This window comes from Carcharhinus amblyrhynchos, chromosome 7 (assembly GCF_965287045.1).
Source record: "Carcharhinus amblyrhynchos chromosome 7, sCarAmb.v2.hapA, whole genome shotgun sequence".
NCBI classification, from domain to species: Eukaryota; Metazoa; Chordata; class Chondrichthyes; order Carcharhiniformes; family Carcharhinidae; genus Carcharhinus; species Carcharhinus amblyrhynchos.
In genome coordinates this window covers 17559820-17574284 of record NC_137330.1, presented here as the reverse complement: position 1 = coordinate 17574284, position 14465 = coordinate 17559820, and the positions used below count along the sequence as shown (strand labels likewise).

Here is a 14465-nt window from a genome sequence, read left to right as displayed (position 1 = left end):
AGAGTCATCTCAGACTCTGGTCATATGGAACTGCTTTGAAGAGCATGGAAGTTCTCTCTGGTGACCTAGACAATAATTACTCCTCAACCAAATTGGACATTCTCTGTTTTTTGGGACTGTAATGATGGTTGTTCACCAGTTAAGGGAAAATATCACTGGTTTATTTACAGTTTAAAGTTATACAGAGGCTGAGAGCCTCATTGCTGCAATTAGCTCCCAAGAAGACAGAGTGCAGAAGCCAATGCTAACCAGAGTGATTCCCCCAACCTGCTCCCTGGTTCTATATGCAATTTGGTGGTCATGATTGCTACCTAATCACTCTGAATGCAGTTCACAAGGAAGTACTTTCATTTTCATATGGCTGATTTGGGCTAGTTGTGATCATAAAAGGAACTTTATAAACCCTAAGGCACCACAAAAATAAAACCATGGCTAATCCAACGTAAATCATTTGTCGTGAAAATGGGAGGAAAATGCTTAGTAATAATCTTAGCCCTCCTTATCTGTTGCCAAGGGACACAGAAGCCCTTGTTGAGTGTATGATAGTCACAATAAGTCATGTCAATCAAATTGCACATAGCAGGGTCCCAAAAACAACAATGTGCTAATACCCAGGTCAGCAACTTTAATCGTGTTGGCTGAAGGATAAATATTGGAAGCAGAGAACACTCCTGTACTTTTCATCTAAATAGTGCTGTGGGATTTTTATGCCCATCTGAGATGACAAGGATGTGCATGTTAGGTGGATTGGCCGTACAAAATTGTCTATTAGTGTCCCAGGATGTTGGGGGGATTAGAGGGGTTAATATGTGGGGTTAAGGGGGTGGGGTGGAGGGTGGGCTTGGGTAAGATATTCTGTTGATGAGTCGGTGCAGACTCGATGGGCCAATGGCCTCCATCTGCGTTGAAGGGCTTCTATGATGCTAGGATGGGCTTGGCTTCAATTTAAAAAGTGGTACCTTCAATAGTGCAGTGTAGAGTCAGCCTATGTTTCACGAGTATCTGGAATGGGAGGCAGGAATCTACAACTTCAGACTCGGATACAAGAGCATTACCGACAGCTGTGCAGACACATGGATTTGGGCCGGTGTCTGTGGGAGTTTGCGCATTCTCCCCGTGCTTGCACGGGTTTTCTCCGGGTGCTCCGGTTTCCTCCCACACCCCAAAGATGTGCTGTTAGGCTGATTGGCAGGAATAAATTGTCCCTAAATCAGTTTCCCTCAATCTGGATGGCCATAAAACATTAGACAAGGGTCGTGGGTGGAGAGGGGGACTGGTGGTGTTGAGATGGCGGCGCGGGCTCGTTGGGCCGAAGGGCCTGTTTCCCGGGCTGTTTTTGTTCTTCTCCTTTGTTGCACTACGGCCGATTCAATCCAGTGATTGGAAAAGGTCCCACTGGGCTTCTTTCTTTGCAAAACATTCCCAAGGGCTGGTGAAATAGGGTACTTCAGCAATGATGGGCAGATGGTTGTTCTCCTTGTGATACCCTTCCATTCCTACCCCCAGCCCGTCCCTTCCTCCTCTCCAGTTGTGAACGCTTATGAATGCGTTGTGTTGGCTTCTCTGAAATATGGATCACCAGCCAGGGAAAGGAAAGCCTGAGATTGCGCTACTTGCAAGGACTTGAAATTTTTCACTTCCCACATTAATGATGCCTCCTTTACCTTGATCATTGAGCACAGTTTTGTTTGAAATTCTGTACATTCCCCTTCCCCTAAACCGGTTGCAAAGACATTTGTCTGGAATGGAATGCTTCATTGCAATTTCTGACATTTTATGTCCTCATAAACCTATTCAAGCTGTTTGGTCAAGCCACCAAATGACTGTCATCGGAGCTGTCACAGGGCATGGCAGTGGCAAGCATCTGATTAATGTTAACACACAACAGCGTCGCTGTGAAGCGCAGCCTCATCATTTCTTAAACTCACCATGGAGCCAATTTCCCATCGCTCTCCCCGTAATAGAGCTCTTAAATCATCCCAAGTTCATTAATAATGAATAGCAGTTCTTATTCTAATTCAAGAGTTTAATATAAAGAGCCACATCCTGGAGTTAGGGTCGCAGCCAAAAGCACTATCAGTATAAATGCCATCATTCACATCCAACTCAAATCAGTTGCCGAAACAGTCCAGTCAGAATGAACTCGTACGGTCCCCTACACTGATGGTTGTGGGAAGATGCAATATCCCGGTTGGGGCAGCGGGGAGTGTGCGGTTAGGGTCTTTATTATAGATTGAAAGATCAGTGGGCATAATTCAATGAGACTTGCTTTAAAGCTGTGGACAGGGCCACAAATAACTGGCTTATGTCAGCTGGAAAGTAACATTTCTGCCTAATTAAGCTCACCCAATCAGTTAATGATTAAATACAGTGTGATTAGCAGGTTTAAAGATTCCACATTGTCACTTTTATATTGATGGAGAGCTCCTAGGAACTTAATAGTCATTAATTTATATAAATCTAACAAGTTTTGCCTGCAGTCCAAATATCATAAATGCCTTCTAATGTCAATACCATTAGACTCAGGGCTTGTAATGAAATATCTGTACTTGATCGTTAAAGGAAATCCATGTCGCACCTTTAGGAGCTTTCAAAGTTTTATCACCAATCCATGGCATTTCAGGTGTGTCCGCTTTGTAATGATGGAAACACTGCAATGTGAAAATGACCAAATAACCTGCTGAGGATACAGGCTTGGATTCTTGGGCGAACACCCACAGCCATTCTCTAAAATAGTGCTGTGGGTGTTTGAGAGGACGGGTGGGCGATCTCTCGCCTGAAAGAGAGTAGTAACAACAGTGCAACACTCCCTGAGGATGACACTGCAGTGTCAGACTGGGTGATGTGCTCATATCTCTGGACCGGAACTTAAACCCACAACTTTCTGATATGGGAGGCAACCCCCGAGTCACAGCTGAAATTATGCTGGCCTGTCAGCTTTTTTTTTTATTCGTTTGTAGGATATGGGCATTGCTGGCTGGCCAGCATTTGTTGCCCGCCCCTACTTGCCCTTTGAGAAGATGGTGGTGAGCTGCCTTCTTGAATCACTGCAGTCCCCATGCATTGGGTTTACCCACAATGCAGTAAGGGAGGGAATTCCAGGATTTTGACCCAGCGGCTGTGAAGGAATAGTGATATATTTCCGAGTCAGGGTGGTGAGCAGCTTGGAGGGGAACTTGTAGGTGGTGTTTCCATGTATCTGCTGCCCTTGTCCTTCCAGATGGAAGTGGTCAAGGGTTTGGAAGGCGCTGGCTAAGGACCTTTGGTGAACTACTGCATTGCATCTTGTAAATAGTACACACTGCTGCTAATGAGCGTTGGTGGTGGAGGGAGTGATTGTTTGTGGAGATGATAGGCTCGACACTTTATGACCAGCCCAACAGATTTGACTAAGGAATCGGGTGCTACACTAGACTGCTTCTAATTCAGTAAGTGCTTCCTTCTTAGGAAGGAGCATTCATTCTTATTCATCCTTAATGCCAATTTTTTTCATGCCTGTTACAACTATAAGCAATGGGAAAGCCTTACCTTCTGGGCAAAAACATTTGTACATATTGAATTCATCTTGACAGACAGCTCCATTCTGACATGGTTCTGATTCACACTCATTCACCTCCATCTCACAGAATGATCCAGAAAAGCCTGTGGGAAGATAATGTCACATATTAGCGTACAGGTTGTACCGACAAGTTTCTCAATACATGAACAGCTAAGCTGCTTACGTCTCTTCAGCACATTCAATCCATGTTCAGAACCATAGAACCATAGAAAATTACAGCTCAGAAACAGGCCTTTTGGCCCTTCTTGTCTGTGCCGAACCATTTTTTGCCTTGTCCCACTGACCTGCACTTGGACCATATCCCTCCACACCCCTCTCATCCATGAACCTGTCCAAGTTTTTCTTAAATGTTAAAAATGACCCCGCATTTACCACTTTAATCCGGCAGCTCATTCCACACTCCCACCACTCTCTGCGTGAAAAATCCCCCCCTAATATTCCCTTTAAACTTTTCTCCTTTCACCCTTAACCCATGCCCTCTGTTTTTTTTCTCTCCTAGCCTCAGTGGAAAAAGCCTGCTTGCATTCACTCTATACCCATCAAAATCTTATACACCTCTATCAAATCTCCCCTCATTCTTCTACACTCCAGGGAATAAAGTCCTAACCTATTCAATCTCTCTCTGTAACTCATGTTTAACTGAGGACTGATTGAAATTCAAAATGACTCTATATTTATTGTTTTGTGAACTTTGGCTCAATGGAAACCTAGATCTTATTCAGCCATCACCATGCTGATTGCTGACTGACATCAAATCCCAATCCAGCTAGGCCTTGAATTCAAGATTCTCTTCCTTTCAAATCCTTCCCTGGGTTTTCCCCTTTTCTATCTCTGTTATATTTTTCAGCCCGATAATGCTCTTTGCATTTGTCCAATTCCGGCCTCTTGCACGCCCTCCACTTGTATGGCCTTTCATTGGTGCCTTTCAGCTGCCTGGAGCCCAAACTCTGAAATTCCCTTCTTGAATTATTCTACTTCACCTTCCTCCTGTCGGGCTCTCCTTCAAACCTATATCGTTGTCTAGAAATCATAGAAACCTTACAGTGTACAGGGAGGCCATTCGGCTAACCGAGTCTGCACCAACAACCCAGACCCTATCCCCAAAACTCTTCATATTTACCCCTCTAATCCCTCTAACCTATGCATCCCGGGATACTAAGGGGCACTTTAGCATGGCCAATCAACCCAACACGCACATCTTTGGACTGTGAGAAGAAACCAGGATACCTGGAGGAAACCCATGCAGATGGGGAGAAAGTGCAATCTCCACATAGACAGTGACCCGAGGCCGGAATTGAACCTGGGTCCCTGGTGCTATGAGGCATTAGTGCTAACCACTGTGCCACCGTATTTATTTCTTGAAAATCTCCTTCGCTAAATAAGGAACCACAGATATCAAATCACAGAGACTGAACCAGGAAAGATGTATGAGGAAATGTAATTTAAAAATTGGTCAAAGTGTGAGTTTCGAAGGAGCTGATGATGTGAAGTTGTTTAAAAATGAAATTCCAGAATATGATAACAGAGATGACTGAGAGTACAGCCATTGGCAGTAGGCCAGGTGCTGGGCAGGAGTCATGAAGGGTTTGTGAATGAAGCCCAGTCCATCATGCAAACCAGCCTCCCATTCATTGACTCATTGACAATAATGTTGGCTGCTTTGCCGAGGCAATGGAAGTGTAAACAAAGTCAGTGGATGGGAGGCTGTTTTACGTGATGGATTGGGCTACATTCATGACCTTTCGAAGTGTCTTGCAGTCTTGAGCAGAGCAGGAGCTATACCAAGCCGTGATGCAACAAGAAAGGATGCTTTCTATGGTGTGGCTGTAAAGGTTGGTGAGAGTCATAGCTGACATACCAAATTTCCTTAGCCTTCTGGGAAAGTAGTGGCATTGGTGGGTTTTCTTAATGATAGTGTTGGCAAGGGGGAGAACAGGACTGGTTGTTGGTGATCTAGATACAAAAAAACGTGAAGCTCTCGACCCTTTCTACTTCATCCAATTGACGTAGACAGGGGCATGCTCTCCTCTATGCTTCCTGAAGTTGATGACAATCTTCTACGTTTTGAGGGAGAGATTATTGTCGCTGCACCAGTTCACCAGATTGTTCAGACAATTCACCGTCATTGTTTGAACTCAGTCCCACTCCAGCAGGATCATCGGCAAACTTGAAAATCGAATTGGAGGGGAATTTGGCCAGACAGGCACAGATATACAAGGGGGCTGAGAAAACACCTTTGTGGAACACCGATGCTGAGAATGATCGTGGAGGAGGTGTTGTTGCCTATCCTTACTGATTATGGTCTGTGAGTTGGGAAGTTCAAGATCCAGTAACAGAGAGAGGAGCCGAGGTCCAGGCCTTGGGATTTGGAGATGAGTTTCGTGGGAATAATGGTGTTGAAGGCTGAGCTGCAGTCAATAAATTGGAGTCTGACATAAGTGTCTTTGTTATCTAGGTGTTGCAGGGTTGAGTGCAGGGCCAGGGAGATGGTGTCTGTTGTGGACCTGATGCGGCAGTAGGCAAACTGTAGTGGATCCAGATAGTCCAGAGGCTGGAATTGATTCATGCCATGACTAGCCTTTCGAAGCACTTCATAATGATGTACGTTAGAGCCACCAGATGGTAGTCATTGAGGCACGCTGCTTGGTTTTTCTAAGGTACCAGGATGATGTTCATCTACTTAAAACAGATAGGGACCTCAGATTGTTGTAAAGAGAAGTTGAAGATGTCTGAATATCCCGCCAGTTGATCCATGCAGGATCTGAGTGCTCGTCCGGGCACCCTATCTGGGCCAGTCACTTTCCATGGGTTGACCTTCGAGAAAGCTGCTCTGACATCGGCAATGGTGACCCCAGATGCAAGTTCATCCAGGGCTTCCATGGTGGAGGGCATGCTCTCACTGACCTCTTGCTCAAAATGGGCATAGAGCTCATTAGGGAGAGATGCATTGGAGCTGGCAATTTTACATGCCTTCATGTTGTAGCCTGTTATGTCTTGCAAACCTTGCCATAGTCGGTAGGGTACATGTGTGGCTAGCCTGAGACTCTAGCTTGGTCTGTTACTGTCGTTTGCCATCTTTGATGGATCTCCTTAGATCTTATCTGGCTTTCTTATATAGGTCAGGGTCGCCTGACTTGAATGCCTCAGACCTAGACTTCAGAAAGCAGTGGACATCCCTGTTCATTGCCGGTTGGGGAACACGCAGATTTACTTCTTTGACACACAGTCTTCGACATACTTTCTAATGAAGTCGGTTACTGTTTTGGTATGCTCATTCAGGCTGGTCACCACGGTGATTTTTAAGGGGCTTCCTGACAAATACATGAATAGGATGGAAATGGAAGAATAAGGTCCCGGGAAGGGTAAGGGGTGGGGGGGGGGGGTTTAGTTCAGTTGGGCAAGATGGTCGGTGCAGACTTGGAGGGCCGATGGGCCTGTTACTGTTTATTTGTTCTTTGTTCTATCACTGTGTCATTATGAACGCTTTGTCGCAGTTCCACAAACTATAATTATCTCAGCGGAGGAGCGGGGGTGGGGGGGGGAGTCCGAAGTCCAGAACTGAAAAGATTATTAAACTACTAAATCTATCTGATGTGGGGCAATGTGTGTGTTCTAATAATAAGGAATTCTGGGGATTTAGATTTTCATGATCAGGAGTATTTTTTAATATAGTCAAGATTCCAACAGATATTTTATCTCCACATGGTTTCAGATGGAGGGTGTAATGGCAGCTGATGGCTGGAAGACATGAGTGGGCAGAGGTTGGCATTAATTTGGCATGGGGTGCATGGTGTGCTCCATTTTACATGGAGGATATAAGGTGCCATTGGGTGGAATGGAGAGTAGATGGGCCTGTTGATGTGTTGTGAGGGCTGAGAGCTAAAGGGTCTGAGATGTAACAAAACAACTTGGATCAAGTCCCAGAGAACCAAGTTGACCCTTTTGACCAACCTCAGCACACTGCCACCCTGTGGCCACCTCTGATCTGCTTCCAAGAGTGTCAGTTTCCAATCTATTCCACCCAGGCAAACTACCTCCCCCCCCCTCCCCCCCACCACCTGTTTCCCCCCCCACCCCGCCACACCTCACCCCCACCCTGCCCAACTCACTGTGAGCAAAAATTGTGCCCAAAGGAGCACTTTTACTGAGTGATGAGAGTTGATGAGAACACTTCTCAACACAACTGCAAGAATCTAACCGAACGTCTCTAACTGCACAGTATTACAATGGAATGACAGCCAGTGTTATACTCCCAGAGTGCAGCTTGAACCTGCAATCAGAGGTGAGAGTGTTACCAACTGAGACAAGGTACCATCACTTCTCCTGTTCCTTCACTGTAAGTTCTAACCCATTGACTTTGACCTGCCTTCAATAATGGGAGAACCTCAGGCCAATGAGGTGTAGCTAGCACCAAGGACTGAAAACCTCCTGGCATATGGATATCCAGAAAATAAAGATGGTTACTTTGGTTATTGGAGGACTGGAGGAATTCAGCATAAATTCACTGCTTTGTTATTCTTGCTGAAGGGATTTTTAAAATTAATGTGGCTCTTCGCTGGTGATTGAATCTCATTGATTAAGGTTGTGACTAAGTGCAATTATTAATTAAGTTCCTGGCTAAATGTAATAACTCATTTATTTACTAACTGCCTTTGAAGAATCTTCATACTGAATCCATTATATAAATTAATGAATTGCTCTTTTGCAATTAAAAATGAAGCTCATACCTTAATTTAACAGCTTATAATTGACAACACCCAGCTCTATTTTGCCCGCACTCTGCCTGGAGTGCATGCTTCTGACATGCAGCACCGGATGAACAAACCTTTTTCCAATTAAACTTTCCGCCAGAAAATTGAAGTCGCTGCCATTAAGAACATGAGAACGAGGAGCAAGAGTAGGCAATTCAGCACCTTCAGCCTTCTCCACCACTCAATCACGGCGGATCTTGTAATGGCCTCAACTCTCCTTTCCTGCCAATTCTCCATAACCCTTCAACCCATCACTAATTAAAAAACATCCATCACCTCCTTACATTTAGTCAATGTCCTGGCAGCTACCACGCTCTGGGTTAGTGAATTCCATAGGTTTACAACCCATTGAGAAAAATAATTTCTCCTCGTCTCTGTTTTAAATCCCTTATCCTTCTAGATTACCTCACAAGAGGAAACATTCTACACTACCTCTACTTTGCCAATCCCCTTTATCATCTTATATAACTCAATTAGAACTCTTCTCATTCTTCTAAAGGGTATAGGGGTAAATTACTCAATCTCTCTTCGTCAGAAAAACCCCTCATCTCTGGAATCAATGCCTCTGAACGGCCTCCAATATCAATACATTCTTCGTCAAATAAGGGGACCAAAATTGTACACAGTGCTCCAGATACAGTCTCACCAGTGCCTTGAATGCCGCAACACTTCCTTACTTTTAGACTTTCCTTTAGCTATATATGTAAAAATTCCATTTGCTTTCCTTATTACTTGTTGTACCTGCATACTAATTTTCTGTCACTCATGCATGAGGACACCCAGAATCCTCTGCATCAAAGCACTCCATTTAGATTGTAATTTGACTTTCCATTTTCCCTACCAAAATGGATAACCTCACACTTATCCATCTTAAACGCTACCTCATTTTGGCCCACATGCCTAACCTGTCCATATCCCTTTGTAAATGGATAAATTTCTAAATATCTTATTCCATTGTAACTTACTATCCCATCTATTTTAGTTGCAAATTTGGCTATATCATCCTCTATCCTGTATCATTGATCTAAGTTGTAAATAGTTGGCACCTTGAAGACTAAGTCCTGCGGTAGTTACATCTTGACAACCAGAGAAAAACCCTTTATCCTGACTCTCTGTCAGTTAGCTGGTTTTCTATCCAAGCTAATAATTTACCACTATCCCCATGTAATCTTTTCAAGCGCTTTCCTGAGGTGCAGATATGCCATTGATGTGGTGTACATGGACTTTCAAAAGGCATTTGATACAGTGCCACACAACAGATGTATGATCATGGTTATGGGTCATGCAATAAAAGAGACAGTAGCAATGCGGATACAAAATTGGCTGAGCAAAGAGAACAGACAGCACGGTGGTACAGTGGTTAGCACTGCTGCCTCACAGTACCAGGGACCCGGGTTCAATTCCGGCCTCCAGTAAGTATGTGGGGTTACGGGAACAAGGCCTGGGTGGGATTGTGCTCAGTGCAGACTCAATGGGCTGAATGGCCTCCTTCTTCACTGAAGGGATTCTGCGATCCCTGAAGAATGCCACTTGTCAAAGCCTTCCATTCAGAAACGCACCCTTCCACTTCTCCTCTTTGACCGAGATGGGGAGATGCTGGTGTTAGACTGGGATATACACAGTAAGAAGTCTCACAACACCAGGCTAAAGTCCAACAGGTTTATTAACACCAGGTTAAAGTCCAACAGGTTTATTCTTGTTCTTTGAAACTTGTTTTAAATTTCTTTTAAACTTGTTCTTTGACCAAGGTCATGTATCCACATGGCCAGCTCACCTCTGATCCCATGTGACTTCACCTTCTGCACCAGTCTGCCATGAGGGACCTTGTCAAAGGCCTTACTAAAGTCCATGTAGACAACATCCGCTGCCATACCCTCATCAATCACCTTTGTCACTTACTCGAAAAACTCAATCAGGTTAGTGAGACATGACCTCCCGTTCACAAAACCATGTTGCCTCTCACTAACACGTCCACTGATTTCCAAGTGGAAACAAATCCTGTCTCGAAGAATCCTCTCCAATAATTTCCCTACCACTAATGTAAGGCTCACTGGCCTATAAATGGAAATAGCTCATTGAGTCCCTTCAGTGCAGCAAGAGGCCATTTGACCCATCGAGTATGCACCGACTCTCCGAAAGAGGAATTCACAAAGGCCGCCCCTCCCCCCACCCTATCCCCTCATATTTAACCCGCTAATCCCCCCAACCTGCACCCCTAAGGGGCAATTTAGTATGGCCAATCTACCTAATCTGCACATATTTGGTTGATGAAGTTCAAAGCATAAAATTGAGATTCATTTTTATAGGAAAAACATGGGGGGATAATTTCAAGTAAATGGAAAAACCTTACAGGAGGTTTATACCAAGAGTCCTAGCTATGTATGTGCTACGTCATTGAAAGTGGCAGGGCAGGTTAAGGGAGCAGTTAACAAAGCAAACAGTTCCCTAAGCTTTATCAGTAGCAGTATAGAGTACAAGGGTATGTGAAACTTGTTTAAGGCACTAGTTTGGCCTCAGCTGCAATTATGCATCCAGTTCTGGGTACCACACACTTCAGGAAGGATATGAAGGTGTTTTCGAGACTGCAGGGAAAAGATTCACAGGAATGGTTTCAGGGATGAGGATCTTCAGTCACAAAGATAAGTTGGGGAAGTTAGGAATGTTTTCCTCAGAGAAGGGAAGTTTGAGTGGAGATTCAACAAAGCTACTCAAAATCTTGAGGGGTCTGGGTAGGGCAGGTAAGGAGAAACTGTTCCCATTCATGAAAAGATCAAGAATGAGGGGGCACAGATTTTGAAGTAATTGGCAAAAGAATCAGAAAGGGTATGAGAAAAACCTTTTTCACAGAGTGAGTGGGCTGAGATGGAGTGCCTGAGTGGTTGGTGGAGGCAAGTTCAATTGAGACATGCAAAAGGGAATTAGAAAAACGTGGTGGGTTAGAGGAGAAGGCATTAGGAGAATTGTTCAATCACAGAGCTGGTGAAGATATAATGTGCTGAATTGTCTCCACCTACATTGTAAAAATTCTGTGCTTCTGTATTATATAAGCGCCTTACACAGTATCAGGACATCAAAATGCATGTTACATTCAATGACCCTTGGAAAGGATGAGTTAAATAATTAGCAGTAGAAATATAGAATATAGGAGCAGGGGGCCATTTGGCTCTTTCAGCCTGCTCCTCCATTCATTACAATCATGGCTGATTATCCATCTCAATAGCGAATCCTGCTTTTTCCCTGCAACCTTTGATCCCATTTGCCCCAAGTGCCATATCCAGTCGCCCCTTGAATACATAGACTACTTCTTGTGGTAATGCATTCTACAGGCTCACCAGTCTTTGGGTGAAGAAATGTCTCCTCATCTCTGCCCTAAATGGTCTACCCTGAATCCTCAGACTGTGACCTCTGGTTCTGGACTCCCCACCATCGGGAATATCTTCCCTGCATCTACCCTGTCTAGTCCTATTAGAATCTCAATGAGATTCCCCCCTTATTTGCCTGAACTCTAATAAAAACAATCCTAACCTAGACAATCTCTCCTCATACATCAGTCCCACCATCCCCAGAATCAGCCTGGTAAATTTTTGCTGTACTCTCTTGAGAGCAAGAACTACCTTCCTCAGGAAAGGAGATCAGAACTGCACACAATACTCTAGATGTGGCCTCACCAAGGCTCTGTATAATTGCAACATCACATCCTTGCCCTGTACTCAAAACCTCTTGCAATGAAGGCCAACATGCCATTTGCCTTCTTTACCACCTGCTGCACTTGCATGCTTACATTCAGTGACTGATGCACAAGGACAGCAGTTCCTGCTGCACACTCCTCTGTCCCAATTTACAGCCATAAAGATAATTTGCCTTCTCATTTTGTTTCCTAAGTAAATAACCTCATATTCATCCAAATTATACTGCATCTGCCATTGATTTGCCTACAAACCCAACATGCCCAGAACATTCTGAAGGATCTCTGCATCATCGTCACAATTCACCCTCGGTATCATTTGCAAACTTTGAGATGTTACATCTTGTTCCCTCATCCAATTCATTAATATACATTGTGAATACCTGAGGTCCTGGCACTGATCCTTGTGGCACCCCACTAGTTACTGCCTGCCAATTTGAAAAGCACCCATTTATTACTACTCTTTGTTTCCTCTCTGCCAATCAGTTTTCTATCCATCTCAATACACTTCCCCCAATCCCATGTGCTTTAATCTTGTGCGATAATCTCTTATGCAGGGCTTTGTCAAATGCTTTCTGAAAGTCCAAATATACCACAGTGACTGGCTCCACCTTGTCAACTCTACTAGTTACATCTTCAAAGAATTCTAATAGATTTGTCAAGCATGATTTCTCTTTCATAAATCCATACCGATTCTGTCTGATTCTGACACTTGTTTCAAAATGCTCTGCTATAGAGTCCTTGAAAGTGGATTTGAGAATTTTCCTCACTACCAGTGTTAAGCTTATTGGTTTATAATTCCCCGTTTCCTCTCTACCTCCCTTTTTGAATATTGGGATGACATCAGTCCAACCTGCAGGGACTATTCTAGAGTCTATAGAATCCTGGAAGATGACCACCACTATCTGTAGAGCCACTTTTGTAAGTACTCTGGGATGTAGATTATCAGGCCCTGTGGATTTATCAATGCCATCAATTATCCCAGCAGTATCTCTTTACTAATATTCATCTCCCTCTCACTAAATCTTACATTCTCCAACATTTCTGGCATCTGATTTGTGTCCTCTTTAGTGGAGACAGAACCAAAGTGTGTGTTTAGTTGCTCGACTATTCTTTGTCCCCTATTACACATTCTCCCATTTCTGTCTGTAGGGGACCTGCATTTGTCTTCACCAGCCTCTTACTCTTCACATATTACAGAAAGTTTTACTGTCAGTCTTTACCTTCCCCTAGTACTGTATTTTCCCCTTTTTAATCAATCACTTGGTCTTTTGCTGAATTCTAAACTGCTCCAATCCTCAGAACTATTATTTTTCTTGGTCAATCTGCATGCATCTCCCTTAGATCAGATATTCCGTTTAATTTCCTTTGTAAACCATGGATTGATCCTCTTACCAATTTTGCTTTTGTGCCAGTCAGGAACAAACAGTTGCTGCAGTTCCCTCATGCATTCCTTGAATGTTTGCCTTTGCCTATCAGCTGTCATCCCTTTAAGTAACTCTCCCAATCTATCAAGGCCAACTCACAGAGTCATAGAGGTTTACAGCATGAAAACAGCCCTTCGGCCCAACTTGTTTGTGCCTTCCTTTTTTTAAAACCTCTAAGCTAGACCCAACTGCCCTCATTTGCCCCATATCCCTCTATACCCAGAAAACTATCTAAACACTTCTTAAAAGTCAAAATTGTACCCACCTTTACTACCACCTCTGGCAGCTTGTTCCAGACACTCACCACCCTCTGTGTGAAGAAGTGCCCCTCTGGACTCTTTTGTATCTCTCCCCTCTCACCTTAAACCTGTGCCCTCTAGTTTTAGATTCCCTTATCTTTGGGAAAAGATATTGACTTTCTAGCTGATCTACGCCCCTCATTATTTTATAGACCTCTATAAGGTCACCCCTCAGCCTTCTATGCTCCAGAGAAAAAAGTCCCAGCCTATCAAGCCTCTCTTATAACTCAAACCATTAAGTTCCAGTAGTATCCTAGTAAAGTTCTTCTGCACTCTTTCTAGCTTAATCCCTTTCTATAATAGGGTGATCAGAACTGTATACAATATTCCAAATGTGGCCTTACCAATATCTTGTACAACTTCTGGTCGCCTCACTATAGGAAGGATGTAGAAGCTATTGAAAGGGTACAGAGGAGATTTACAAGGATGTTGCCTGGACTGGGAGGCATGCCTTATGAAGTTAGGTTGAGGGAGCTGGGACTCTCTTCCCTGGAGAGACGAAGGTTGAGAGGCGACCTGATAGAAGTTTATAAAATGTTGAGTGGAATGGATAGGGTGGATTCTCGGAGGCTATTTCCCCGGGTTGAAATGGTCGCTACGAGAGGACACAGATTGAAGGTGCGGGGAGGCAAGTACAGAAGTGATGTTAGGGGTAAGTTTTTCACTCAGAGGGTGGTGAGTGAATGGAATCAGCTGCCGTCAGTGGTGGTGGAGGCGAACTCGCTGGGGTCTTTTAAAAGACTT

The 14465-nt window shown here is 44.0% G+C and overlaps 1 protein-coding gene across 4 annotated transcripts in view; it reads right to left on the bottom strand.

Moving 5' to 3' along the window:
- Window positions 1-14465, bottom strand: part of LOC145344813 (uncharacterized) — a 1415987-nt gene that overhangs the window by 397913 nt on the left and 1003609 nt on the right. For all 4 annotated transcript variants that reach the window (XM_080191980.1, XM_080191983.1, XM_080191981.1 and 1 more), the window contains one exon: window positions 3529-3642. In XM_080191980.1, coding sequence (XP_080048106.1) covers window positions 3529-3642 — 114 coding nt within the window. The remainder of the gene's footprint in view (window positions 1-3528; window positions 3643-14465) is intronic.